At 51.4% G+C, this 26589-nt stretch overlaps 1 protein-coding gene across 4 annotated transcripts in view; it reads left to right on the top strand.

Annotated features, from left to right (window-relative positions):
* Positions 1-26589, top strand: part of KCND3 (potassium voltage-gated channel subfamily D member 3) — a 90965-nt gene that overhangs the window by 47539 nt on the left and 16837 nt on the right. For all 4 annotated transcript variants that reach the window (XM_039695757.1, XM_039695753.1, XM_039695755.1 and 1 more), the window contains exon 3: positions 21616-21778. In XM_039695757.1, the coding sequence (XP_039551691.1) occupies positions 21616-21778 (163 nt within the window). The remainder of the gene's footprint in view (positions 1-21615; positions 21779-26589) is intronic.

The raw sequence follows: 26589 nt of genomic DNA, 5'->3' as shown, positions 1-26589 counted from the left end.
CTCAGAGCCTCTCATTTCCACTCTGTGCAGCTTTCTGACTAAACAAAATCTAAATGTGTGGGTGTCTAAAGATGCCTAAGCAATATGCATACATATATTTATGTATGTATTTGTGTCTGTAGGAATCCATACAAGCTTACATCCAGAATCATGCAGCAGTTTGGGTTGGAAGGGACCTTAAAGCTCATCTCATTCCACCCCCTGCCACAGCAGAAACACCTTCTGAATAGACAATAAATGCAAATTTTGTTTTAAAATGCCATGGAAGACATCCCCAGTTCCAGTTCCTTAAACTGCAGACACTTGGGGACAGTGACACGACTCCTGCCTAAGCCCAAAGCAGTAAGAAAAATAAAAACGTTTCAAACATGTCCAGAAATAAATACAGTTGAAGAGTATTTTTACTGCTAATACCTCCTGCATCTGGATTTAAGAGTCTGGATAATGTGATGAATTATTAACATGCTAATGTAAATGTAATCAAATCTCCTGACTCGAGTGTACAGAGATCACCACAGGGAAATAAATAATGAAATGTTTCATCTTCTCTGCCCTAAGTACCCGTTCTGCTGGTGGGGTGTGGGTCAGGGGTTGGACAGGAAACTCCTTCTGCCACAGCTGGACTGGGATGTGGAGAAACAGAGAGAGAAACCAACGTGCTCAGCTCGGTTTCCCAGCCTGCAAACACTGCCCAGTCCTGCAGAGACACAGAGTGGACAGGGGTGTTCCCAGAGCCTGCAGCTGCCCTGCTGCCCCATCCCATGGATCCCACCCCATCCCATCCCATCCCATCCCATCCCATCCCATCCCATCCATCCCATATTGCTTTCTGGAGTCCCTGATGACCCGTTTCACTGCAGCTCAGCAGTTTTGGCACAGAGGGAGCACTGAAGAGCTCAGCAGAACTCGTTACTCATTTGATCCCTTTCGTTCCATGAACAGCGTGGAGCAGATCCTGATCCCAGCCATGCTGCCTGGCTGCAGGCTCAGTGAGACAGGACTCACACACAGACAGAAATGCAGTGTTTGCAGCATCCCCTGCAGTGTTTCCTGCATCCCCTGCATGTTTCCAGCACCCTGGAACCCCAGCCCTGCCTGGCTGAGCTCAGTGAGAACAGCACTCACATTCTCCTCAGGCCGCCTCCCTCCTCGGAAGGACAGAGATTTGGTACACCTCGCTAGGGAGGTGCAGCAGAGCTTTAAATAACCTCTTACAAACTTTCCTTCCAAAGAAAATTACCAGTCAGTTAATGCCAAGAAGTCCCAGGCTAAGACTGATAAAATAGGACTGCCTTCTGCACTTGTGTGAAAGGAATTAAGGAGTCGTGAAAGGTTTTGGCAGCCGGGAGGAGAGGGAATTCTCGCTCCTGCTTCTACCCAAACTGCTCCCAAAGCAGAGCTGTGCTGGTCCTGGGACAAGACAAGCGTGGCTTGCTCAGGGTCACATCCTCGTGCAATAGGAAGAATTCAGCACGGGAGCTTCAGGCTCCACCTGAATTCCTGTGGGAGCTGAACCTTCCTGCTGGGTTACAGCAAGGCTGGAGGACGTCCGGGTTCAAATCAGGTACCCACAGCTGCTAAGACATTTCACCTCTCTTTGGCCAGTTAATTTAAAACAGGATTAATATTTCCAGCATGATTAGAATTTTATGAAGCTTAATTAATTAAAGGTCATAAAACACAATGAGACCAGCATATGACAGAGCTCAGACAAATTCAGACTCTTGGTGTGGAAGTCCTGCTGTGTTTGAGAGGCACAAGCAGCTCTGCAGGGCTGCAGTGGGGTGGGGGCTCAGCCAGGAGCTGAGAACCCCCAAAATAACCCAGAGGGGAGGAGAGGAAACCACAGAACCAAAGTGAGGATTCCCAGTGGGAACAAAAGCGGGAGCAGTCTGGTTCCTGAGGAGTCACCCGTGGGGATGTGCCCCTGGGGACAGGGTTTAGGGGTGAGCAGGCACTGCTGGGAAATGCCTGGATTTCATGGTTTTCAGGGCTTTCCCAAGCCTGATGAGCCCAGGATGCTGTGAGTGTGTGGGCACGAGGAGCTGTGCACAGCCCAGCCCGAGCCTGCACACACTTCACTCCCTCCAAAGGAACTCACTGTTCTCCAGGACCTTTCATTACTAAAAAATGCAGCAAATCCCCGTCAATATTCCAAATTAGGGTGGGCAGAAGGGGCTGTTTGGGATTGAAGGAGGATAAAGAGAATAAAATGCAAATCTCCCTGCAGTTTATCCTTATGACTAATACCTATCACAACAGATTCGTTTGGAACACGCCTGTGACGTTCAACCTGCCAATCCTCCCCACCTCTCCAGCTCTGCTGGGGATGTGCCTGTGCAGCTTCCCCAGCTCGGCCCAGCAGTGCCTCAGGAGGTGCTGCAGCTCTGCAGCTGCTGGGAGTCACAATCATGGAATTGTTCAGGCTGGAAAAGACCTTGGGGTCACCCAGTCCCACCATCACCCAGCACGGTCACCACTGATCCCTGTCCTCAAGTGCCACATCCACACCTTTCCTGAACACTTCAGGATGGTGACCCCCCACTGCCCAGAGCAGACTGCTCCGGAGCCTGACAACCCCTTCTGGGAGGAAATTCTCCTTAAAATCCAGTCTAAACTTGCCCTGGTGCACCTTGAGCCCCGAGGTCCTGCTCTGGCTCAGCCCATCTCCTGTTCAAAGAAGCTCCTTGGTTGGGAAAGGCTCCAAACCTCTTAACAGACCACTTGTGCCTCAGTGAAATTATCAGGAAGGATAAGAGTGCAATTTATAACTATAAAACCAGCCTGCATATGAATAATGCCCGGCCAAATCCATGGAAGTCTGGATTCCCTTCCCCAGGCCAGGTAGCCGTGAGCATTTGGGCATCTGCCTCCCTAGCAGCCCCTAAAAAAAGCTTCAATCCTGTGAATCTCTCTAAGTACATTAGACAGAGAATGAAAACCGCACTGAGATTAGATTTCCATCTCCCCACATCCACGCACACGGCAGCTGGGATTAGTAAATGAACAGACCACTGAAGGAGGGAGGAGGATTAGCAGGGGAAAATAAAAAATAAAAACGGTTGGTGATCAGTGGCAGCTCTTTGGAAAGAGACTTAGGACAAATGGCACAGGCGGCTTCCATGGATTGCCTTGGGGACTGAGAGCTGCAGAGAATGAAAATGGAAGAACAATCTTCCCCTAATGTGGGGGGGCAGGCCAGGCCATCATCCCTGGCAGGGGAGTCCTCTGCAGCAGCTCCATCAGCCCAGGGCCCCGGGCTCAGAACCCAATTCCAGCTCCAGCTATTAGTGCACGAGTTTTAATCTCCGTTCTCATGCAAACAATTGGAGGGGATGACGGAGAGACAAATAAAGAAACAAATGAATGAGGTCAGGCTGAGGCACAGGAGCAGCAGACGCCTGAGCACGGCAGGGTGGCAGAGGAGCAGGACAGGCTCAGCCCTGCTCGGAGCAGCTGCAGAGCAGCCCAGGTTTGATATTCCAGACCTGCAGCACAGGGGCAGCGAGTGCTGCCACACTGGGCTCAGATGCAGGGTGGGGAAATGAAAAGGAGCTGTTCTTCATTCATGGCCAGCCAAAGGAGGCTGAGCCACGAGGCCAAAGCTGCAGCTGGAGATTCCCAGCTCACCTCACCCCGAGCAGGGATTAAAATCCCTGCTCAGTCTCCCATCTCCCAAAGCTGTGCTTGGGAGAGAGGAGCTCCTGCAGTAATCTGAATTCTGTTGGAAGGAGATCCATCTTCCCCCACTCCCCAAACAGCCACTAAAGGCCCCTTTGCAGCAGCCCCCCTAAACTGCCACAGCACTGATGGAACAGGAACTGCTTGGTTTGCTCAACTCTAGGAAGGTGCTTCCAGACTGTCAGTTGGTACCTTGCTCATATTAAATCATTTCCCTGCACCAAAAGGAAATTAAAGATTATTTTATGCTATTAGCTTTTAGTCCATTTACAACTTTCCGCATTAATATTAAGATATACAATCTCATTTTTGCTCAGGCTGTAAAAACTACATGAATACAAGATATTTGAAAATTATTTCAGAACCGTGCCCTCGGAGCAGCTCCCTCAGAAGGTGAACTATGAGGTCTTGGCCTCCCGTTCGAGCCCAGTGGAAAACACATTTGCTGCTTGTTAGCAGATTAACAGATGAGACAGAGGGGAGTTAAACACAGCCAAGGTGAGAAAACTAATTACAGGCTGCTGCATCAGGCTGGCAATAAGAAGAGGCAGTGTTAAGTGCCCGTGCTGAGGGGTGGTATCCATCTCTCCTGCAGGAGAGCAAGGCAGAGCTGGCCTGGCTTTATCTCCAGGAGCTCACCTGAGCAGAGCTCACACTCACATCCACCACTGCCCTCCAAGTCCCCTTTGGGAGGCAAAATGTGCAGCACGAGCCGCTGGAAACGCGAGTCCAAATAACAAATAACCACGCCAGTTCCTACCCAGCGTGGAGCTGCCCACTCTCCGCGCCATATGAGGCACAAAACCATTTCATGGGAGGCCCCGAGCCCTTGGGTAGTCACGAGCAGGAGGAGGGAGCAGCCTGGCAGCATCCTGGGGCACTGGGAGAAATCATCTGGGGGAAAAACATCAGGTTCAGCTGCCCTGAGCTGCTCCTGTTTGTCTCCTGATGGATTCTGCTTGTGCTGTGCCCAGGGCAGCTGCTGGGCTCAGTCTGGGTGAAACCCAGGTGCCCTCAGAGTCAGAGTCAGGGGCTCTGTCCCATCCAGAGGCAGCTTCCCTCAGCTGTGCTGCCCCTCGTCCCTCTCGGGCATCCCTGGGCACCCACACTGCCCCTGCACAAACAGCAGCCACTGAGGGAACATTTCAGGCCCCTTGCTGTTATTTCCCTCATTACTCACTGACTGGGACAGGTTTGGTTGTTGTGAGCACAGGAGGAATGGCAGTGTCTGTGTCAGCTGGTAACCACACTCAGAAATTGCCCATCCCTTCCAAACCTGCACAAAGAGCTGCACAGGGTGGAGATCATTCCCTCTGGGGCTGCCTTGCTTTCCCTGAGTCCCTCCTGGGACACAAAGCTCTCCTGTAGGAGCTGTGCTCCAAAGGAGATCAGAAATAGAAGAAAATAGGGTATTTCTCTTTCTTTTGAGCACCCCAACGCCAGCAGCATTTCAGGGATGGGAAAACCTGGGATTTCAGGGATTCTGCCACGGAGCTGCAGCAGTTTGGCAGCAGCAGTTCCACCACTCAGGTCAGCACTTGTGCATTTCTGGAGCTCAGGGCTGATTCTTTATGCATGCACAGGAGCTAATTGCATCCAGGGGAGCTGTGTGCCTGTTGGTCTGGAGGTGTATTGCCATATGTTTGGTGTACACTCCATGAACACAGTGCAGCTGCCCTGCTTCCCTCTGCATTACAGATCAGATTCCTGTTGCAGAGCCAGGCAGGAGTCCCACCGTTCCTGTTATTGAAATGATTGCCCCAAGACTGAGGTGGTTGGAAATACTCAGTCAAGCAGCCCAGCCTTGCTTTGTAGAAGAGGAATTATCCAGCCAGGGAGCCAGAGGGAGTGGGATGGGGACTTGAGGGGCTGCCACGTGCAGGGCTCAGCCTGCAGGCAGAGGTTAGAGCAGAGCCTGCTGAGCTTTTCTTCCAGGGGCTGCTTCTCCTGCTCTGGAGTTTATTGAAGTGTGACTTGCTGGTGTATTCATATTCACCATCAGATTCAGGGCTTTTTTTAGCTCCCTGCAATCTTTTTCTCTAGGCATTGGAAATTTAATTTTAAAATTGGATTTGTGTAATGCGTGCCTTGGTCTGGAGTATCTGTTTCTGAAGCACCTGTGCTCAAAGCTCATCTGCCTGTGAAAATCATTTCAGGTGTAGGAGCTGAGTAAAGGTGCAAACTGCACACATGGATTGCAGTCAGCCTGCACTGCCAGGATCTCTTTTGCTGCTGTACAAAAGCAGCTTGCAGAAAAACACACCAGAAATACACCGAGGTACAAGGACAGAGGGGATGCAAACACAAATACACAAATTAGCTGTGACCTAATGGCAGCGTTTAGATCCAGGACCTAATCACAATCTCTCAGGAGACAAGTACAGCACCCAGAGGTGTGGGTGTGATAAGGAGAGGACATTCAGCATTTTCTGTGCATGCTCTTGCCCTGTCCAGCCCTGCTGAGGAAGCAATCTGATTAATTAAAGCCCAAATCTGGGCAATTACAGTCAGCAACGCATGGCTGGGAAATAATCAGATTTACTTTTCCCATCCATTCATAAAAGCACCAGAGAAGTGTGCAGGGCTGGCTCAGACCTGCAGGAAGGAGGGAGCAGGTTTGCAGGGCTGGCAGCCCCATGAAGCCAGGGCTGCTGGCACAGGAGGAACTGGTGGGGAACTGGTGAGGAAATGGTGAGGAACTGGTGAGGAACTGGTGAGGAGCTGCTGTGGAACTGGGGGCTGGCTGCTGCCACAGCCCTCCTGTGCTCCTCAGCACAGCCATTTCAAACTTTCCATCTGAAGAACTTGGCTGTTTCTGTCTGGATTGGAATTACAATAGCTTTGCTGTCATAAGGAGGGCAGAGAAGGGAAATGTGCTCAAAGAGCTCATGGCTTTTTCTTCTTAGGCATTTTTTGCCTGGTTTAAGGGGCTCTCGTTGGAAAACAGCAGTGAGCACAGCAGCAGCATTATCCAGCATTAAATGGAAACACCAGGAGAGGATGCAAGAGAAGGAACAGGGCAGATTTTGTTTGAAAAGTTAAATGCAGTTGCATTGATCCATCCAGCAGCCACAGCTCAGAGGCTGCTTTGTGCATTTCAGCTTTACAAAAATCTCCAAATCCCCAGGAGCAGGCTTAAGGGATTGATCCATGTGTCAAATCCCCAGGCTGAAGCAACACCCTGAGAGGCCTCAGTTATCCTAAAGAGCACAGGAGGTGGTTGCTGTCACCCCGGAGGGCAAAAGCAGATTTTGAAGGAATAATAATTTAAATGTGTTCTCTTGTTTTGCATCCCCCCTGCTCTGTGCAGTGACATCAGGCACTGCAGCATCAGGAGCAGCACGGGTTGGGCACAGCAGGGAGTGCTGCTCTCTGGACCAGTGCTGTGGACAAGGATGTGCTGGGGTGGAATTTTTGGGTTTTGTCTTTGCTTTCACGTAATTCAATGCAGATCAGGAGCAGAGCCTGGTGTGCCAAGGAACTCGAGTAATTTAAAGTGCAAACTGAAGCCTCTCCTTTGGTGCAGGTCTCTGCTCCCAGGGGTCCCACAGCCAAGCAAACAGAGCAGACTGGCTTACACTTGTCATTAACTTGCCATTTTAATGAACTTTTCAGCCTTTAACCATCCTGCTGCTTGTACTTGTGCATTGACAGAAGCAGAATCACATCTCACAGCAGCAAACAGAGATTTGCAAATGAATCTAATCCTTTCAGAGCTCTCAGCACATGGACACACATTTTCTTGCTGGCCAGTGGTTTGGTTTTATACCTGAATTCTCAGGCAACTCAGAATCCTGGCAGGAAATTTCATGCTGCACGAAGCTGCTTATCAGCACCAAAAGAACTGAATTAAGATGGTTGGGAGAGGAAAAAAAAAGATTTTTCAAGTAATGCTTATGTTCCACTCAAGGAGCATAGGAGGTGGGTTTGCTTTTCAGCTTCAGGAGAAACTTCCCCCTTTCCTGGCCCCTTTGAAGTGCACCCGGGGCTCCAAGGCTGGGTGGGAATCACTGGGCTGCTCGTACACACAGAAGTGCCAGGGAAAGTTTCTAGCAGGAATCAGCAGCTCCGGCAGGATCCTCAGCAGAGCAGCATTAATAAACATTAAAGAGCTTGGCATCTCTCTAATGAGGAGTGGAGGAGCCTGGCAGATGAGGTCAGTGCCCAGATGGGGTTGAAGGGCAGAGTAAGCTGGAGAGAATAAATTCAACGTAAAGGTCAGCTATATGGATTAAATGATCTGAACAGTCAATTCCACAGCCATCTTCTGCAATTAATATTTAATTAAAAATAGAAACACTATAAAGTTTAGCTTTTAACTGGCAAAATTATTTCATGTCCCATAAAACCTTTAGCTACAAGAGCGTGCATCCTCTGTGCCCTGCCGAGCCGGCTGCTGTGGCTGGGAGTGCCTGGCAAAGGGCATCCCAAGGGCAGCAGCTCTGCACCTGTGAAACACTTGGAGCCTGCTCCCCGTGACCAGAGACAGCATTTAACAGCTGAAGGGCTCTTTCCTTTTCATCCAGTTCAGAACTGAATGCAATTTCTAATCAAATCTTCATCCAAACACGCAGTGAGTTAAAGGACTGGGTTAAGCAGCCAGAGGGGAAGGGATGGAGAAGAGGCCCTGGGGGTGGTTCCAGGGCTGATCTCCAGGCCCTCCCAGGAGCTGCCCACCAGCCCAGCAGCAGCAGCAGCCCCCAGAGACACAGGGGTACCTTTCCCTTTGCTCATCTCCCTGGACCTGTCCTGAAGTGCCTCCAGCACTTGTTTAGTGGCATTTGAAATGTTCTGTCTCCTCTGACTTTGCTGCCCAGAACTAGGCCACCAAGAAGTCACCAGAGGAATATTTGTTCTTTGGCACTCGAGTCCTTTGTAACCTACTTCTGAGTGTTTAACCTACAGCACCAGCAAGGAGCTGGAAAAGGAGGTTCAGGCTCATCGTGTGAATTCTCACCTGTGGAGAACACAACAAAAAGTCACTTTGTTTCTACAAGGTCATTTCACTGGGCTGAGGTTGGAGAAATTTAGGGCTGGTTCCCAACCCTGTCACCCATTTCCTGCCTGGTTTTCCAAAGGCTCACACTCTCCAAGCTTCAGTGCCCTGGAAGCAGAGATAACACTGACTTGTTTTCATATGAGCTGGAGATATTTTCTACAGTGCTACGAAAATAAGAAGTAATCCAGTTCAAAGAGTTGTTTTTGCTTCCCTCAAAGCCAACCATAAAATTCCCTCTACTTCAGTAGTGCAGGATCGATGGGTTTTTCTCTAAATGTTTGATAGAGCTTCCTCCCTTTATTCTTGGGACTTGGGGTCCTCCTGTTTATTTTCACTTATGACAGGAGATTTGCTGTGGTTTCCAAGGGTACAGAGGGGTGAGTGCAGGGTCTGGTGGCCTGCAGCTCTGTGCCTCCCCCCTGCTTTGGAGCAGCATTCCTGGGAGCCCTGACCTCCCCCAGGCAGAATTTCTGGTCACCCCCAGCTCAGCTCAGGGAACCTTCCCAGAGGAGCCTTTGGCACTCCAGTGGTTACTCCCTGGCCTTGGAAAGCTGCTGTGAAACCTCCCTGAACCTGCAGCAGCAGCCTGGGTAAACCTCTGTGGAAGGAGGGAGAATCTTCCACTCACAGGAGCATCCATCCATGGATTCCATCCATCTTCAATCCATCCATCCATTATCCATCCATCCATCATCCATTCATCCATCATCCATCCATCCATCCATGGATTCCATCCATCCATCCATCCATCCATCCATTCCATGGAATCCTCTTTCCTGATTCTAATGAGGCAGCCCAATTAATCTCTTCACTTCTTTCCCAAGCCCTGCTGTATATATCATTAAATCATCAGCCATCTATAGAGATATTATACAGACACACAGGGATGTGAAATAGCCCCTGGCTCCAATGGCTCTTCTCACCTGGAGAGAGAAGACAAGAGGTGAAACTGCTGAAAATCTCAGAAAACAACACAATGCCCATCACTCCTCCCGTGACCCAGGGATGACTCCCATGAAATCACATGCATGTAAAAAACCCTTTTGAACTCTCTCGTATTTTTGTTACTAATTCTGGTTTGCAAACAGCTGCCTGGTGTTACTGCTGAAATATGTCAGAGCTGTTAAATGCTTGTATAAATAATAAATGGGAGGGCTTGTACCAGGACTAAGGTCTCTCTGCATCGAGACATAGACAGCATCATGTTTTATTAATGGCCACTGGAAAACCACAGTGAAGTAGGGAAATGGCTGCTGTGCCAGGATTTTGAAGCCCTGGCTCACAACCAGCCCAGCCCAGAGGGTTCTCTGCATGATCTTCACACCCTGAGGTGGGGAAGGGGCAGCCCCTCCCCGGGGAGCAGCACACGGTGGTGCCAACGCCTCTGCTGGGCTTTGCCACCTTCCCCAACTCAACATTCTGATTCTGCAGAACTGAGCAAGGCTTCTGCCTCTAAAATACCAACTTTCCATCTTATCTCTGGGACAGCTGTAAGAATCAGCCTTGATTTCCATCCGTGGGTAATTGTGCTACAATTATGGCAAACAACGCTGTGTCATGGAAGTGCTTACGGTGGTTATTTCAGCAGAAATAGCCTCGTGCCGTTCTAAAAAAGCTTTTTCCAGCCCCTTTACGTACAATAGGCAGTGACAGACGGAGCCAGATTTACATAAAACCACACAAGCAGCGAGTTCTTTTCAAGGCAGTCAGAGACTCTGAAATAGCTCCAAACCAGCACCATGGGCAGCGCTCGGGACAGGGCAGGGCTCTGCCCCTCTGCCCCTCCCAGGTGGCTCCTGAGCCAGGACCTGCCCAGATGGGCTGGAGAGCAGGCAGGGTCCTTAAAACAACATTTACAGCAAGGTCTGAGCACCCATCCCTGCCCAGATGGGCCTGGAGAGCAGGCAGGGTCCTTAAAACAACATTTACAGTGTGATCCACCTGCTCTGAGCACCCATCACTGCCCAGATGGGCTGGAGAGCAGGCAGGGTCCTTAAAACAACATTTACAGTGTGATCCACCTGGTCCAGAACACACCAGGACTTGGGGACAATTTTTTTTTTTATTTTTTTTTTTGGTAACTTCAGAACTCAAAGATTCCCTCCCACACAACAAATCTGCAGCAGAGCAGGTGGAGGAGCAGGTTTTGCAGCTGAGGAGGGCTCTGGGCTGGTCCTGCCACCCTGCCCTGCACGCTCTGCATCCCCACAGCCACGGGCACAGCACTGCACTGGGGCACTCTGGGGCTCCCAGGCTGGCACCCCCAGCCCTGAGCACCCCCTGAGCACAAACAGGACAAGCAGCACCAGGGCCAAGCCTGAGCCCTGCTCCAGATCCTCTCTGTAAATCTGAGCACCTCCTGTGGCTGTGAAACAGTGCCTGCAGAGAGCTCGTGAATATAAATTTGAATATAAATGAGGTTTGCCCAGCTGAAGGCCAGCCCTCGCTTGCCCACAGAGCTGGTTATGTGTGAAAAATCACTGCAAGCCAAACCAGCCACTGGCTCGGCCAGAGGACCTTCCAGGGTCTCCATCAGATCAGCAGTGAACTAACCCCTCATGAATATTAATCAGCTCCCCAAACGGCCCCCTCTGCCCTGGGGCAAACGGGAGAAGTGAAGCATCAAAGCAGCCTCCAGGGAATGAATTTTGTTGACATTTTACTTTGATTAAAAAATTATATTTGTTAAGCCACACCTAACGTTGAAGTCCCTGCAGGGTTTGGGGCTCTGTCCCTGCAGGGTTTGGGGGCTCTGTCCCTGCAGGGTTTGGGGTCTCTGTCTGTGCAGGGTTTGGGGCTCTGTCCCTGCAGGGTTTGGGGCTCTGTCCCTGCAGGGTTTGGGGCTCTGTTCTTGCAGGGTTTGGGGGCTTTGTCCCTGCAGGGTTTGGGGGCTCTGTCCCTGCAGGGTTTGGGGCTCTGTCCCTGCAGGGTTTGGGGCTCTGTCCCTGCAGGATTTGGGGCTTTGTCCCTGCAGGGTTTGGGGGCTCTGTCCCTGCAGGATTTGGAGGCTCTGTCCCTGCAGGATTTGGGGCTCTGTTCCTGCAGGGTTTGGGGCTCTGTCCCTGCAGGGTTTGGGGCTCTGTCCCTGCAGCCCCTGCAGGATTTGGGGGCTCTATTCCAGCTCCCCCAGCCAGGGCTGCAGGACAGATCCCCTGCACACTCCTCTTTTTCTCTTTTTGCATCCCAGCCAAACAGGTGGCTGGGGAGGAATGAGGGGATATTAAATTAAGCTCAGGTGAACCTTCTGGGGAAATTCAAGGGAGCTTAATTGCAGAGTATTTGCTTTTACCTATTTCTCCCTTTTTATTTGGGAAATGCTTATGAGCAAACTCCGTGTTTAATGAGGAGGAAAGCACTGATGAAAAGATACATTTTCTTTTAACATCTTTAATCTGAATTCCTGCTGGTGCTGCACATTTTCCCAACAGAATGCTTACAGGTGATGAGGTTGTCCTGCAATTTTTTACTGATTACAGCCCAGACTAAATCAGATGCAGGAGATAGATGTATAGCTATGTATGGATAAAACCTTCCAGATAAACACAAAATGTTTATCTCAGCAAGCAGAGCCTCAGTCCCTGTGGTTTGAGGGGCCAAATGCTGTGTGTCATGTGCAGTGTACACAGATTTATTGCAGCAAGAGGAGAGGGGCCTTGCTGCCAGGGGCACTGACCACCCGGCAGCCTCGCTGTGCTCTGGCTCTCTCGGGGTGCAGGGGTGTCAGCTCAGCAGGGCTGGTGTGGAGCGGGGCTCTGCCTGAGCCAGCTCAGGAGCCTCGCTGTGCTCTGGCTCTCTCGGGGTGCAGGGGTGTCAGCTCAGCAGGACTGGGATGGAGCAGGGCTCTGCCTGAGCCAGCTCAGGGAAATGAACCCCAAATCAGCCCCTCTGTGACTGAGTAAAGCAGAGAAATAAACCCCAAATCAGCCCCTCTGTGACAGGGTAAAAGAGAGAAATAAACCCCAAACCAGCCCTCAGTGACCAGGGTAAAAGACAGAAATAAACCCCAAAGCAGCCCTCAGTGAGCAGGGTAAAAGCACCTGGCAGCCCCGCTTGCTCTGGCTCTCTCGGGGTGCAGGGCTGTCAGCTCAGCATGCAGCGGGGCTCTGCCTGAGCCAGCTCAGAGGTGAAGCTGTGCTCTGAGCAGGGAATTGCTGTCACCTTGAGAGTGGCACCGGGGAGGAACAGCCCCTCCTGTGCCTGAGTGTCCTGGCCAGGAGCTGCCAAAAAATTCTGGGGCTGGGGCTTTTCATCTGCAGGCTTCTGCTTTGAACAGGAGCGAGCTGGAATCCTGGTGCAGGGCAAAAGCCACTGACAGGAACTGGCTGTGTGAGAAACACCTCTCAGGACTCTGTGAGAGCCACGAGCAGCCAGGTAACCCCTGCAGCTGATATCAGCACTGGTAAATATAGACACTTCTTATATAAGAAGGGACAGTCAGGTCACTGAATTTCTTAGGAAGATGTTCTCATTGATTTCCAATAGGAAATTCTGATCTTAAGCGTTGTATAAAATGGCATTTTGATATTATTAATGCCATGTTCTGGATAATATGAAGGCTTAATCTAAGTGTAAATAATGACTGTGGAAAGAGTGGCTGGACCCTGTCAGTGCAAAGAGCAGAGTCCCTTAGACAAAGAGCAGGGGCAGACTCTGGGGACAGGGCAGGGAAGGATTGCTGCTCACCTGCAGCTGAGACTGGAGGAGCAAGGAGCTGCCCAGGGTCACGTAAAGAGCCTGAGCCCATGCCCAGAGCCTCTCCTTTTGCCATGCAGGGGACACCTCCAGCTGCTGTGCCAACGAATCTCCAGGCACAGGGAGAGAGGAGGGAATGGGAGCTGCCCTGGGGATAAATCCCTGCCAGGAATGACAGATGAAGGACAAACACGGAAAGTTTATCAACAGAATAAATATGAAAATAAAAGGATTTGGGAGCCCTGTCATGATCTCAGTGCTTACATCAGGCACAGGCTGTGCATATCTTCATGTTACAGTTATGGTAGGAAAACAAACTGGATTACCAGGGCTTAGTGCTTAAGCAGTCTGTTCCACCAGCAAGGCAAGGAACTTTGGCTGTTCTGCTGTTCGAGATCAGATTTAGACAGGAGGGAGGAAAGACAAGGATCAGACTGTTTTCTGTTCAAAGCACACCGATTATACTCAATAAATGAAATAAAAATCACAGAACATCCCCAGCTCACACTCAGAAATGCAGCAGGGATTTGTCCCTCCATCCCCAGCCTGCACCGCGTTCCTGCAGAGCTGAGGGGCTCCTGCAGCCCTCCCGGCCTGCAAGGTGCCTTTCACTGCAAGTGCAGGCTGGCCCGAGGGAATTCTCCGTTCCTTTTCCCTGCTACCATCTGTGACAAATGGCCCCTTTTTGGGATCACCTTGCGAGGGACAGGAGTAAATTTCAGGGAATACGAAGACCTTGCATTGCATTTTGCATCCAGGAAAGGGAAGCTTGAAGCAGCTCTGTGCCAAACCAAGGGGAATTTCCCCCACCCTGGCATGCAGTGAGCTCCCAGTGTCACTGTCTGGAGAAACCCTGGCGGAGGGGCCTGGCCAGGGACAGACGGACAAAGACCCAAAACCCTCAGAAAGGCTGCAAAAACCTGGCAAAAGATCCAGGCATTATGTGGCTTTTCTCTGCATAACAATCTCATTTCTTGTCTCTCTGTTATTTATTTTGTATGCAGCTTCCAGTGCATCCTCTGTCCCGTGCAGACAAGCCTGGGATGTAGAATATTCTGTTACAAATACTCCATCACAACTCGCTCCCTGTTCTTCCAGTCACTCCTTCCACTTCTTTGAAACTGATCCCAAGCTCAACTTTTCCACAGTCTAAAGCTTTCAAAAAGCCAATTCTTAAAAAGCTAATTAGTTCCCCATAGGCTTTTTTTTTTTTTTGACTCAGTAAATATTTCTGAGATTGCTTTTTGTATAATCAGTGTTAGCAGCTCATTAAAATGCACAGTATGTGGATCACTTGGAATGTGACATGGCTCAGCATGGACACTCAAGCTGCTTAAAAAGACAGAAAAGAAAAAGATGAGGATAAAATGAAAGCAAAAACCCAGCATTTCCTTTAAGCTGACACCACAGTTAAGGATTTAAGACAGGGCAGGGAGCCTTCAGCCCTGCTATTAGGAGAAAAGTCTAATTGCTCAATGCACTGCCTGCCCTCTCCAGCCTGCATGCTCTCCAAAAAGATTCCTTTTACAGAGAGCTAAGATGCAAAAAGAAAAGGATTCTGTGAGCAGGTAATTGTGTAAGATTTTCACTCCAAGTAATAGGAGGATTCTTCTTGAATTAATAATGAATGAAGTAATTTAAAAGGCCTTTAGTGTGTGCAGCCAGAAATAAATAATGCCTTAATCTGGGACATTTTATTTGCCATTAAAACAAACACTTTTTAAAAAGTGGGCACTGCTGAGCAGCACTCAGTTGCTCTCATGCCAGACGCCTGGATCAGATGGACAGTGACACCCAGGACTGGTTCCTCATATTTCAGGCATGTTCTTGGTGCTTGGTGGCTGTGCAAAGCAGGGAGCTGAAAGCATCACTTCGGGTCACAAGGAGAGATTCCAGCTGAAGGAATGCCAGGATGGTGGGGCGGGAAGGGCCCTCCCTGTGCTGGCCCTGCAGCCTGCCCTGACTGGGAAAAACAGAGAAATAGACCCAAAATCAGCCCCTCAGTGACTGGGAAAAACAGAGAAATAAACCCCAAATCAGCCCCTCAATCACCTGGGTTAAACAGAGAAATAAACCCCAAATCTGCCCCTCAGTGACGTGGGAAAAACAGAGAAATAGACCCAAAATCAGCCCCTCAGTGACTGGGAAAAACAGATAAATAAACCCCAAATCAGCCTCTCGCAAAATCAGCCCCTCAGTGACTGGGAAAAACAGAGAAGTAAACCCCAAATCTGCCCCTCAGTGACTGAAGTAAAACAGAGAAATAAACCCCAAATCAGCCCTTCAGTGACTGAAATAAAATAGAGAAATAAACCCCAAATCAGCCCCCACTGACCAGTGTAAAACATAAATAAAGCCCTTGCAGGGAGCAGGGTCCCTCCCCACTGCCATCCCTTCTGCTGAGGTCTCTCATGATATTCCTTCCCCTGCTCTGTTTAATGAATGGTAATAGGGAACTCTTGATTAGGAGCCTTTCATCATTTTAGGACTAGGGGCTTTAGCTTTCTGACCTACTTTCCTTGCCAATGAAATTCCATTTTTAGCTCCAACTCAAGGTCTGAATGTTACCCAAATTCAGACCATCTGCTTTAACTGCCTACGGGCTCAGAAGCTGATCCAAGCCAGGAGGAATAAATGGAACCAGTGTGTTAATACATGAAGTATTCTCCACTCTTTGCATATTAAATAGCCTACTTCATCTATTCCTGAGTCCTCACGAGCATTCATGTTTCCTTGGGCAGGAGCTGCTGTTGGAAGGAATATTCCTGCCACCAGTTGCTCTCAGGTCACCTTTTCTGTCCAGCTGGAGCAATGACAGCCCAGAGCTGGCTCCAGGTTCAGCTCGTCCCTTGATTTGGCTCTGCTAGGGTTGGTACAGGCTCCCCTGGGAAATCCAGCAGGGAATAAATAACCTTCCTCTCCTCCTTGTGCTCCCCAGTGCAGCAGCAACAGAACTTGCTTCTCCTCAGCGGAGAAGTTTGAATTCATCTCTGTCCTTTCATCACACAAAGCTCAGTAAGAAACATGAATTTATAAACCAGAACAATATCAAACGGCAGCTTTACCTGGAAAATCCCTACTAAGCAACTGCTGACCACAGCTTTGCTAAAAATCCAAGTGAACCCAAGTGCTGAAGATAACTGCTGCTGCTAGAGCTGATAGCATCTCCAGCCGTCATCCCTCACAGCCTGGCTGAGAGCTGGAATTGCAGCAGAATTTCCAGAGCATCCATGAAAACATCACCAAATGAATTATGCCAGGGAAAAAGAAAACAGTAGTGTGAAAGCATGCCAGATCTCACAGCTGAATACCCAGCTGGGGAAGTGCCCAGCTCCAAACAAGGCAGAAAAGAAGTATATTTAATGTAAAAGAATCCTAGCATGAAATAGGCTCTGTGCTTCCCCGGCCACGGCTGATTTACTGTGCAAGGCTGTCGTTTGACAGCCTGTTTGCTGATTCTCCTGCTTCAAAGCCATCGTGGCTCTGTTTACAGCTCAGCCTTGCAGGAGGCACCGGGGGCCCCAAGGTCCCACCCAAACCTGTCTGTGCTTCTGGGATTTGTAAAACACGGCCGGACACCCCGGGGACATTCGAGGTGCAGAGGACGGGGCTCTGAGCAGCCTGAGGCAGTGGAAATGGGGAATACATGGGTTGAAAAGGTCCCTTCCAGCCCAGAGCTGGGTGGCAGAGCAGCACAGGTGAGCTCTGGGGCTCCTTCAGGGTGGGTGAGCAGTGCTGAACTGAACCCCAAAGCGAAGTGCAGGCACCAGGCACCCAGCCCTGGCCAGCTGCTCGTTCCCTGCTCCTTCACCACGAGAGGAACGGGCAGGGCTTGCTCCTGTGTGCCTTGCATCCCTGGCAGGGACACAGCCATGGTCTCACTGGGGGCTCAAGGCGGCATTAGCACGACTGCAGCTGTGGAATGGAGGGATAGAGCTGTCACTGCAGTGTTCACAGCCCGGCAGTGCCACTGAAACCCTGGAGCTGAATTCTGGCCGTTTTCCTCTCCTTTGTGTGAAGCACAACATTGCAGAGTGAATTACTTGGAGCACAAAGACGCGATCTGGCACCTGGACAGCGACATGCTAATGCCATGCTTTATTCAGCTCTTCCATGCAAAAGGCTTTCAAAATCACGGCCCATTGTACAGTGCATAATGATTTTATTCTGGCCCTATTGTCCCAAAGCAGACGCTTCCAGGCTGGAGCAAAATCTTCTTTTGCCTCTCCTGTGCTGGGCAAAAGGTTGGAGAGATAAAGCAGCTCCCTGAGAGCTGGGAGGAGAAATCCTGAACCAGGGCAGAGCCTTGTGTCTGCCCCAGCTGCAGGAGCTGTTCCAGCTTTCCTGGGTGTGATTCACACCTGGGCAGCAATGGCCCCTGACCCCCTAAACACCGACAGGGAACAGCCTGACGGTGGGATGGGGATCCACTGTCCCCTGTGCTGGCCCTGGGGCTCCCCCAGACCACCAGGGACCCTCTGGGGGCTGCTCCGAGGGGCTGAACCCCCCCAGGCAGCCAGGAGGGCTGCTGAGCAGGAAGGTGCTGTGCCCCCAGTGCTCCTGGGGCACCCCGGAGCTGCTGGCATCCCAGGGCAGAGCTGGGAGCGCTCACCCCAGGAGAGAAGGCTGCAGGGAGAGCTCGGAGCCCTCCCCTGCCCAAAGGAGCCCAGGGCTCCCTGCTGAGGGCAGTCACACCCAGGGTGAAAGGCTGGGACACACAAAGGCTGCTGGGGAGGAGAATGCTGTTCCAGGGTCAGCCCAGAGCTGTCCCCATGGCCAAAGATCCTCCAGCTGCTTTCCTGCAGCTGCCTTTGGCAGGGGGAGGATGCTGCAGGGAGAGGCAGCATCAGCAGAGCTGCCAGGGCTATTTTTAGAGGCAGCCTCTGATGAGCTCCTCAGCACCTTATTTATGGCTGTCTCCAGCTGGGGACCTGAGCAGGGCCCAGACACCTCGGTGGCTGAAAGCAGGAGCAGTGACCTCTGCTTGGTGACACTTCTCTGCTGGCAGGCAGGAAAACAACAGCGCATTATGTTGTCAAGACTAATAGCTGCTAATTAGGGGGAGTGACATACGACCCCTTCTCTAGCCAAAGAACACAGAAGTCACACGGGAAATTTTTAAAAAAATAATAAAGTTGAAGTTCTGCGTGCAGTGTTTTCCAATCTAAACTGAGACCACTTAAAAGTCACTTCCTGATTTTTTTCCCCTCTTCAGGATTTTTTTTGCCTGTTTAGGGATTGGGTTGAAGTTTGTGTTGTGTGTACAGTGAATCAGTCCCGGGGTTCAGAGTGTTCCCTCGGTAGGGAATGGAACTGAGGGACAGCAGGAAAGGGGGACAGACCAAAGCTGTGCACGGGGTGCTCCTGTGGGGGGCTCTGGAGCTCCTGGCAGCGTGCAGGGAGCACTGCAGGGCTGTGGCAGCTCCCCCTGACACTGGCACACCTTCCACGGGGGAGCATCTCACCTGGCACAGCAGGAACAATGTTCAGGCTGGAGGGACCTGAAAGCTCTTCTCGTTCCACCTTCCACCAGGTGAACCTTGCACTGGATTCAGCAGCTGGAAATGGGCTCAGTGTGTTGTGATCCCAGTGGGTTCCTGGCAGAACCATCAGGGAAGGAGGGAATGAGTTAGGCTTAGGGTTAGGGTTAGCTTTTTAGATGACAAGTTGCCTTTTGCTGAATAAATTAGTGGGAAAGTTGAGTTCTCTCATTCCAGTCTGGGGAAAAGAAGCTTTGGGTTTGAAATGCCTCATTAGTAGTAACTGGAGTGCAAGAGCTGGGTTTATCTGGCACTGTACCTGGTATAAATATGCCAGGGGGCCATTAGTGCCTTGTGGTAGCATCAGGACAGAAATAGTCTGTCCAGCAATTAATATTGCAGGAGCTGAGGATGTCAATAGAGCAGCAGAGCAACTGCAGCTCGTTCCAGGCCCTGGCAAAGTCAAAGGGGGCTCTCAGCAGTGCCAGGGATGCACATCGAGCCCTGGCTGGCTCAGCTCTGACAAACAGAGCCGAGACATTCCCAAACCTCAGGGCTGGCATTTCCACCTCGCAGCTCAGCCCAGCGAGGCCACAGGAGCTGTCCCCAGGACGTTCCCATGTCCCAGGGGAGGGATCAGGGAATCCCCCACGGTCACTGCAGCCCAGTGCCACCAGGGGCTGGCCCCGAGCCACCAGCCCTGCACAGCTCCTCAGGGCTCCTCCTCTCACAGGGCTTTGCAAAGGAAGTTCTCATCCCCCCACCAAACCCGTCCTGCTCCAAGGGTTTGATCTTCCCTGGTGGTGTTTTGGAGCACTTCTCTCAAGTCCCCAGTAATGAGGTAACTCTCAGTCTGCATGTGAGAACAAAACTCCCTGAGACAGACTGAGCCAGACACTTATTATTATACTCTCTGCAAATGCACAGAAGGGCTTTTTCTGCCTGCTCCAGGTCACTGAGATCATGTTTGAGGCATATGATTAATTTTCAGCCTTATTGTGTTAAGGGCCAGCAGGAGAAGAGTGAGATTTTTTTTTAGAGCAGTGTTAAATGAGGTAGACGAACTTGTCACTTAGCAAGAGCTTTGAAATGATCTTTGCATAAAGCAGCAGCTAAAAAGTTAATGGACATGAAGAGCCATCTATTGATTTGAGGTATTCTGAGGGGTTTGGTGTGGGTGAAGGCAGGAGAAGATTCTGCTCGGGATGAACCAGCCTTGGCTAATGGTGCCTGAAGCATTTAACATGCAAGGAGTCCTGCTCTTATTCAGTCCCTCACGCCAACAGGTTCTTGAATGGGGACATGAAGTTCAGCTGAGAAAAAAGGGGTTTTGAAATGTTTGTTTTTCCTCTTGGGTGTAAATTATTCTTAGCTCAACTCTATTCCCCTCGAAGCCCTTTGTTGGTCATAGACTGACATCAAATGTAGAAATAAAGCCTCAATTGAGATAAATAATTTCTCTTTTCAACATTTGCTGCACCAAGCACCAGAACATCTCAAAGACAGCCACAGAAGTCCCTAATACCATCTGATAGCAACCAGGGGCCTGTCTAGATTTCAATTTTTGGATTTTCTCCAGAGCAGAGGGGCTCCAGCCCTCAGAGCATCCCCATGGCCTCCTCTGCGCTCGCTCCAGCAGCTCCACAGGCTCTTTATGCAACACAAATTACAGCAGAAGATTGTTGGGTCCAACCCAGTGCAGAGCTTTGTATGAATATTTTTAGCTGGTCTCATATCCCTGAGAATTCACCTTTTACTGAATGCAGACTTTGAACAACCCCCAAATTTCTGACTGTGCAGATGGCAGGGAAACTGCTGGGGTTTGAAATGGAAGTGTAAATCAGTCCTCATTTGCACCTGGATACCGGGGAATGAAAATATATGAAAATATATGAAGCTGCTCCCCAGCAGACGCAGAGCTGGGAGTTTGCTGGAGCTCATCTGCATGGAGAGAGCAGAGCAGCGAGGACGGGAACTTCAACAGCCACAGCTGCTGAGCAGCTCTGCTCTGCCACAGGGGTGCCTTCTGTGCCCAGCTGGGTGCCAGGCAGGCCAGGGCGGCCGTGCCCAGCCCAGGGTGGCAGCAGCAGGGGCAGGGTGGCAGCACACAGGGCAGGGTGGCTGTGCCCAGCCCAGGATGGCCATACCAGGGGCAGGGTGGCCATGCCCAGCCCAGGATGGCAGCAGGATGAGCAGGGTGGCCATGCCCAGCCCAGGGTGGCCATGGCCAGCCCAGGGTGGCAACAGAAGGAGCAGGGTGGCCGTGCCCAGCCCAGGGTGGCAGCAGGAGGAGCAGGATGGCCATGCCCAGCCCAGGGTGGCCATGCCCAGCCCAGGGTGGCCATACCAGGGGCAGGGTGGCCACGGCCAGTCCAAGGTGGCCGTGCCAGGGGCAGGATGGCCATGCCCAGCCCAGGGTGGCCATGCCCAGCCCAGGGTGGCCGTACCAGGGGCAGGTGGCTGTGCCCAGCCCAGGATGGCAGCAGGAGGAGCAGGATGGCTGTGCCCAGCCCAGGGTGGCCATACCAGGGGCAGGGTGGCAGCAGCAGGGGCAGGGTGGCAGCACACAGGGCAGGATGGCTGTGCCCAGCCCAGGGTGGCCATACCAGGGGCAGGGTGGCCGTGGCCAGCCCAGGGCGGCCGTACCAGTGGAGCTGACCCTGGCACGGGGCTCGGAGCACCGGTGCCACCCCGGGGAGCTGGGCAGGCCCTGCCGAGGCCCGGGGTCTCAAGGAGGGGCCTCCTCTGTGCTTGTGCCCGCAGCTACGGGGACATGGTGCCCAAGACCATCGCGGGGAAGATCTTTGGCTCCATCTGCTCGCTGAGCGGGGTGCTGGTCATCGCCCTGCCCGTGCCCGTCATCGTCTCCAACTTCAGCCGCATCTACCACCAGAACCAGCGCGCCGACAAGCGCCGGGCCCAGAAGGTGAGAGAGGGAGGGAGAGAGCAAGTGTCCGTGGGTGACAAATGAGTGACAGAGTGAGTGAGGAGTGAGTGTGAGTGAGCCCTGCCCGTCCCCTCCTGGGCCAAGGGCTGCCATGGGCGCCTCCCACCCTCACGGCCTGTGCAGGCCCCGCTCAGATAATCCCCTCAAACCAGCCCCAAACCAGCCCCAAACCAGTCCCACACCCAGGCCAAATCCTGCCAACGCCCCCAGGGCCCTGGGGAAGGGACAGACAAAGCCCCCAGCCCCAAATCCAGCACAAACACCCAGAGGAAGAGCCCAAATTCACACCCTGCGACAGACGCGGATGGACACCCACTGCCCCAGAACGAGGGAGGGAGGCACTGCCAGTGCCCCCCAGACAAAACACACACCCCAAAACAGAGCTAAACATGCCACAGTGATGCCTGCTTGGCTTTTCTCCAGGACTTGTGGTCTGAAAAACCGTTGTTGTCAAATTCCTGCTGCAGAACCCCCCACATGTGTTTTGATGTTCCAATGGCATCCAACTCTGAGCCATTTCACACCAGGTTAACGTGGAAACCTCACATGCAACTGGATGGATTCTTGTACAAAATTCTCCTGTTATATGTCTTATAATTACACCCAGATAATAACTTACCTGGCCACATTTCTAGCACAAGCAAAATAAACTCATATGATCCCACAAAATTTGAACACTGGCTGACCCAAAGTCCAGCCAGGATAATTTCCACATCCTGCCTTGGAAATAGAATGTGCCCCCATCGAAATGCACCTCAGCCCTCACTCCTGCACACACTGCACCGGGGTATTTTCGGCAGCAGGAGCAGCAGGGCTGTTATTACTCACCTTTCCCACATACTTGTCTGAAGCAAATAGATGGCTGTGTGCACAAAAACCCTGAAATCATCCCCAGGAGCTGTTTATCCTCCTGGCTGCTTCGCTCCTTGTCTCTCTGTAGTTTCAAATACACCCATCCAGCAACATGCACTTATCAGCACACATACCCCTCCAAGGAACACTGGGAACACACAAATGGAAATGTGAAGGGATTACTGAATAGTCCAGATTCTGAACAGTTTTTGCCAGTGGAAGCTCACTGAGTCTCTAAGAGAGTATAACAGATTTACTGTATCTCTATTTCAATCTGCTAAATTACACCACAGCCAGAATCAGGTTTTTACAACAACTGCAAACCAAAGGCCTGAGGTTCTTTTTCTCCCCGTGGAATGCTGTCTGCCAGAAATGCAAGACTCAGGGGACCTGATGGAGAACAGTAGTAGAAAAATGTGTTATTTCTGCTCCAGGCAAGCATCTGGGCCGTGCCTACTTCTTGCATCTCGGGGAGCTGACAGCAGAGAGCTCAGATACAAGACCTACAAAACCACAACATTTGCCAGTCAAAACACAAAAGGGGAGCAGCAGAGAGACAGAATGGTGCAGGAATCAGCTGCAGCCTCAGCACAGCTCTGCTGGCTTGTACCAACCCCTGCCTGAGCTCTGACACGGCTCACGTGAGGCAGGGGAGCAGGTTTGCAGGGAGAGCTCTTGGTTTGATCACACACAGCACGGCAGGGATAAAAGAAGGGTGAAGGTAAGAAGGCAAAGCCCACTCTGTGCCCTGCTCTGCTCTGCAGCAGCTGCCAGTGGGATCCAGAGTGGCTCAGTGCAGCCTTTCAGTGAAGTTCAGTGCTGGCACAGAGAGCTGTAAAGTGAGGCTGCAGCCAGCACGAGGATTTGGGATTTCCCTTTTCCAGGATCCCTTTTCCAGGTGAGGTGTTAGAGGGAAGGACAGGGATGCTCGGGGAGGTTTATGGGGACAATGCCCAAGAGCCATTTCAGAAGTGAAGCCTGTGAAAGAAAGCTCTTGTTCTGCTGCAGCAGCACCTACACAGAGACAGAAACTGCTCCAGAGCCCAGCCCAGGCACAGCCCTGGCTCCCAGCCTGAGCTGGCTGCAGGTCTGTGCTCCTGGACAGGCAGCCCCTCTCTCCAGCAGCAAACCAAGGTTCCTTCCTCTAATTCCGCTTTCCTTTGGCCTGTGATCCACTTGGCAACAGGGAAAAGTCCCCCCACCTTTGATGCCAATGTGATTGATTGCAGCTTCTATAAAGGTTTGCTGTATTGACACACACAGTGTATAATTTCCCCCCATTTGAATTTCTAATTCCCTTGATATTGGTGGAATTTCTCAGTTAAGAAACTTTTCTCGAGTCAGAAGTGTGAGTAATTTTCACATGATCAGCACTGCATGAATACTAAAAGGCAGGAAAGAGAGACAAGCACGTTAGTGACAGTCCCTCTGGAGCTGGCCAGGACGTGCAGGGGGACACTGAGGGTCTGCTTTGGTACCACACTTGTCCCAGCATCTTCCCACACTGGACTGAATCCCATCTCCAGAAACAGCTAAAACTCTGCCCCCGTCTCAGTAAAATTACAAAGACATTTGCATGGCTTTTTTCAGGAAAAATCTCTTTGCTCTCAGTCCCTCAATAGGAAGAACCCACCAGCAAAGCTCCTTATAGCAGAATTTAGGAGCACACCAGGAATTTAGTGAATTCTTGTTCTCTCTGAATGGAAGAGCAGTTTCCTGGGCATGCATCAGGATAAATGCTTTGAAAGTTCTGTTTGAGAATCATAACTTTCATGATGTACAGGTAGATTTCAAGACAAGGCTGTATTAATTTTTTGTATGAGCTCAGACTGAGATTTCCCAGTGGCAATAACAAAGGCAGAAGTGCTGTAGGAGCTGCCTGGATTGGCATTCCCAGGCTGGAGGGTGTGAGAGAAGCTGGGCTTGCTGAGGGGCTGCACTCCAAAATCCAGGACACAGCCCAGCCCCTCTGCTCGGCTGTGCTCAGTCCTGACTTTGCCTCTGCACTGCTGAGGGGGCTCTGGTCTAGCAGGAAGAGGTATTTAAGTAAAGTGAATAAAATCCCAGGAGGTGGCTGTTACTCATCGGCATCTATTCTTCAACTAACTGAGGAGAAATGTTCCTTAAAAAGAAAAAAAACCCAGTAAAACACAAAACCCAACTACCAGTGATCTAATCGCTGTAAAGATAAATTATTCTTTGCCAAACCTGTGCTGTGAGACAATTAATTACCAGGAGATCTGGCAAATCTTAATTCATTGTGCTGTGGCATCGAATTCTGTCCTCTGGCATGCAGCAAGGAGCAGGTCAGTGTGAATGGGAGATGAATTGATCATTTGTGACAAGGTTCATTCTGGTAAAACTGTTGTGGTTTTTTTCCTTCCCCAACGACTTTTTCCCCCCCCTTTTTTGACTGATGTGCTAAGAATAGACCCTCCTGACTTTGAAACGATGCTGTTCTTCAGTGAATGTCACAGCCTTGGATTTGAAAGAGAATGTGACACTTAAAAGGCTTGACAATAGAATGACTTTGTAATTCAGATGATGCTGGAGGAGCCCCTCTCTGCGCTCAGCTTGCAGCACGGAGGAGAAGGAGACAGGAGCTGGTGCTGGGTGGAGGACAACACCTCCCACTTGCCCACCCCGGCAAGAAAAGGCAGAGGCAGCTGCTGACAGCTCCTGAAATGCTGCTCCTTTAGCAGCAGTGGGGAGGGAGAGCAGCTCACGGTTTGGGAGCTGCGGAAGGGGTGAGCACAGTCCCCAGGCACAGCTCATTGTCCCCAGGACAAGGACAGGACAGGCAGGGCTGAGGGGCTGGGGGTGGCACGGGGGGACAGCAGAGCCCCGAGGGGGAAAATTCAGCAGGGAATTTGTTCTGGGTCTCAGCCTGGGGGAAAGCCAAGGTTCAAAGGGCTGCCTCTCCCAGAATGGGGTACCACAACAGCGGGAAAAATGGGAATGCTCAGATGCTGTGGGAAAAAAGAAAAGCCCAGCCCTGCTTGAAGTGCATTTATCATGTAATAGTTAGATTTGCTAAATGAGCCGAGCTGCTGGAAGAGCTGATCATCCCAGGGGACTGGCATGGCCTCAGTGCTGCCTTCCACAGGGGCTGCACTGGAGCTGCCAGCAAATCCAGCCCTGGTAATCACAGGGCTTGGTTTCGAGCTGCAGTAAATGTGCTTTTGACGCCTGCAGCCTCCGAGGGTGTTCAATTCATTCCATTTATTATCTGCTGCCCTTTGGCTCCCTGAGAACAAGCAAAGTACTGCAAACATTGAGGCAGACTTCTCACTCCATCCTGCAGGCTTCCAGGAGAGAGCCAAACACAGATTCAGGCAAGGACTACCAGGACAGAGTAATTCTGTAGAGCTGCTCCCACATAGAACCCCAACAGCGAGCTGAGAGCTGCGTGCCAGGCTGTGGGAGAGCAGAGGGGATGCACGGGGAGAGGCAGCACAGGGGACACCTTGTCTGGGGCAGGAATGGAGGCAGCAAGGGCAGAGCAGTCCCTGCAGCAGGGAGGGCGATGGGCACCAGGAGCCGGGAGAGGGAGGGGATGGAGGAAGGGAGGGTCTGCCGTGGGGATGGAGGGAGGGAGGGAGATCCTTTCATGGGGATGGAGGGAGGGAGGGATGGAGAGATGGAGGGATGGAGGGAGGGTCTGCCATGGGGATGGAGGGAGGCTCTGCCATGGGGATGGAGGGAGGCTCTGCCGTGGGGATGGAGGGATGGAGGTTCTCCCATGGGGATGGAAGGAAATTCTCCCATGGGAATGGAGGGAGGTTCTCCCATGGGGATTTTGGCATGGAGGGAAGTTCTCCCATTGGGGTGGAAAGATGGAGGTTCTGCCATGGGGATGGAAGGAGGTTCTCCCATGGGGATTTAGAGATGGAGGGAAGTTCTGCCATGGGGATGGAAGGAGGTTCTCCCATGGGGAT

Source organism: Passer montanus, unplaced genomic scaffold (genome assembly GCF_014805655.1).
Source record: "Passer montanus isolate IOZ18808 unplaced genomic scaffold, ASM1480565v1 scaffold93, whole genome shotgun sequence".
NCBI lineage: Eukaryota > Metazoa > Chordata > Aves > Passeriformes > Passeridae > Passer > Passer montanus.
The sequence above is the reverse complement of the archived record's forward strand: the minus strand, read 5'-3'. Positions and strand labels throughout refer to the sequence as shown.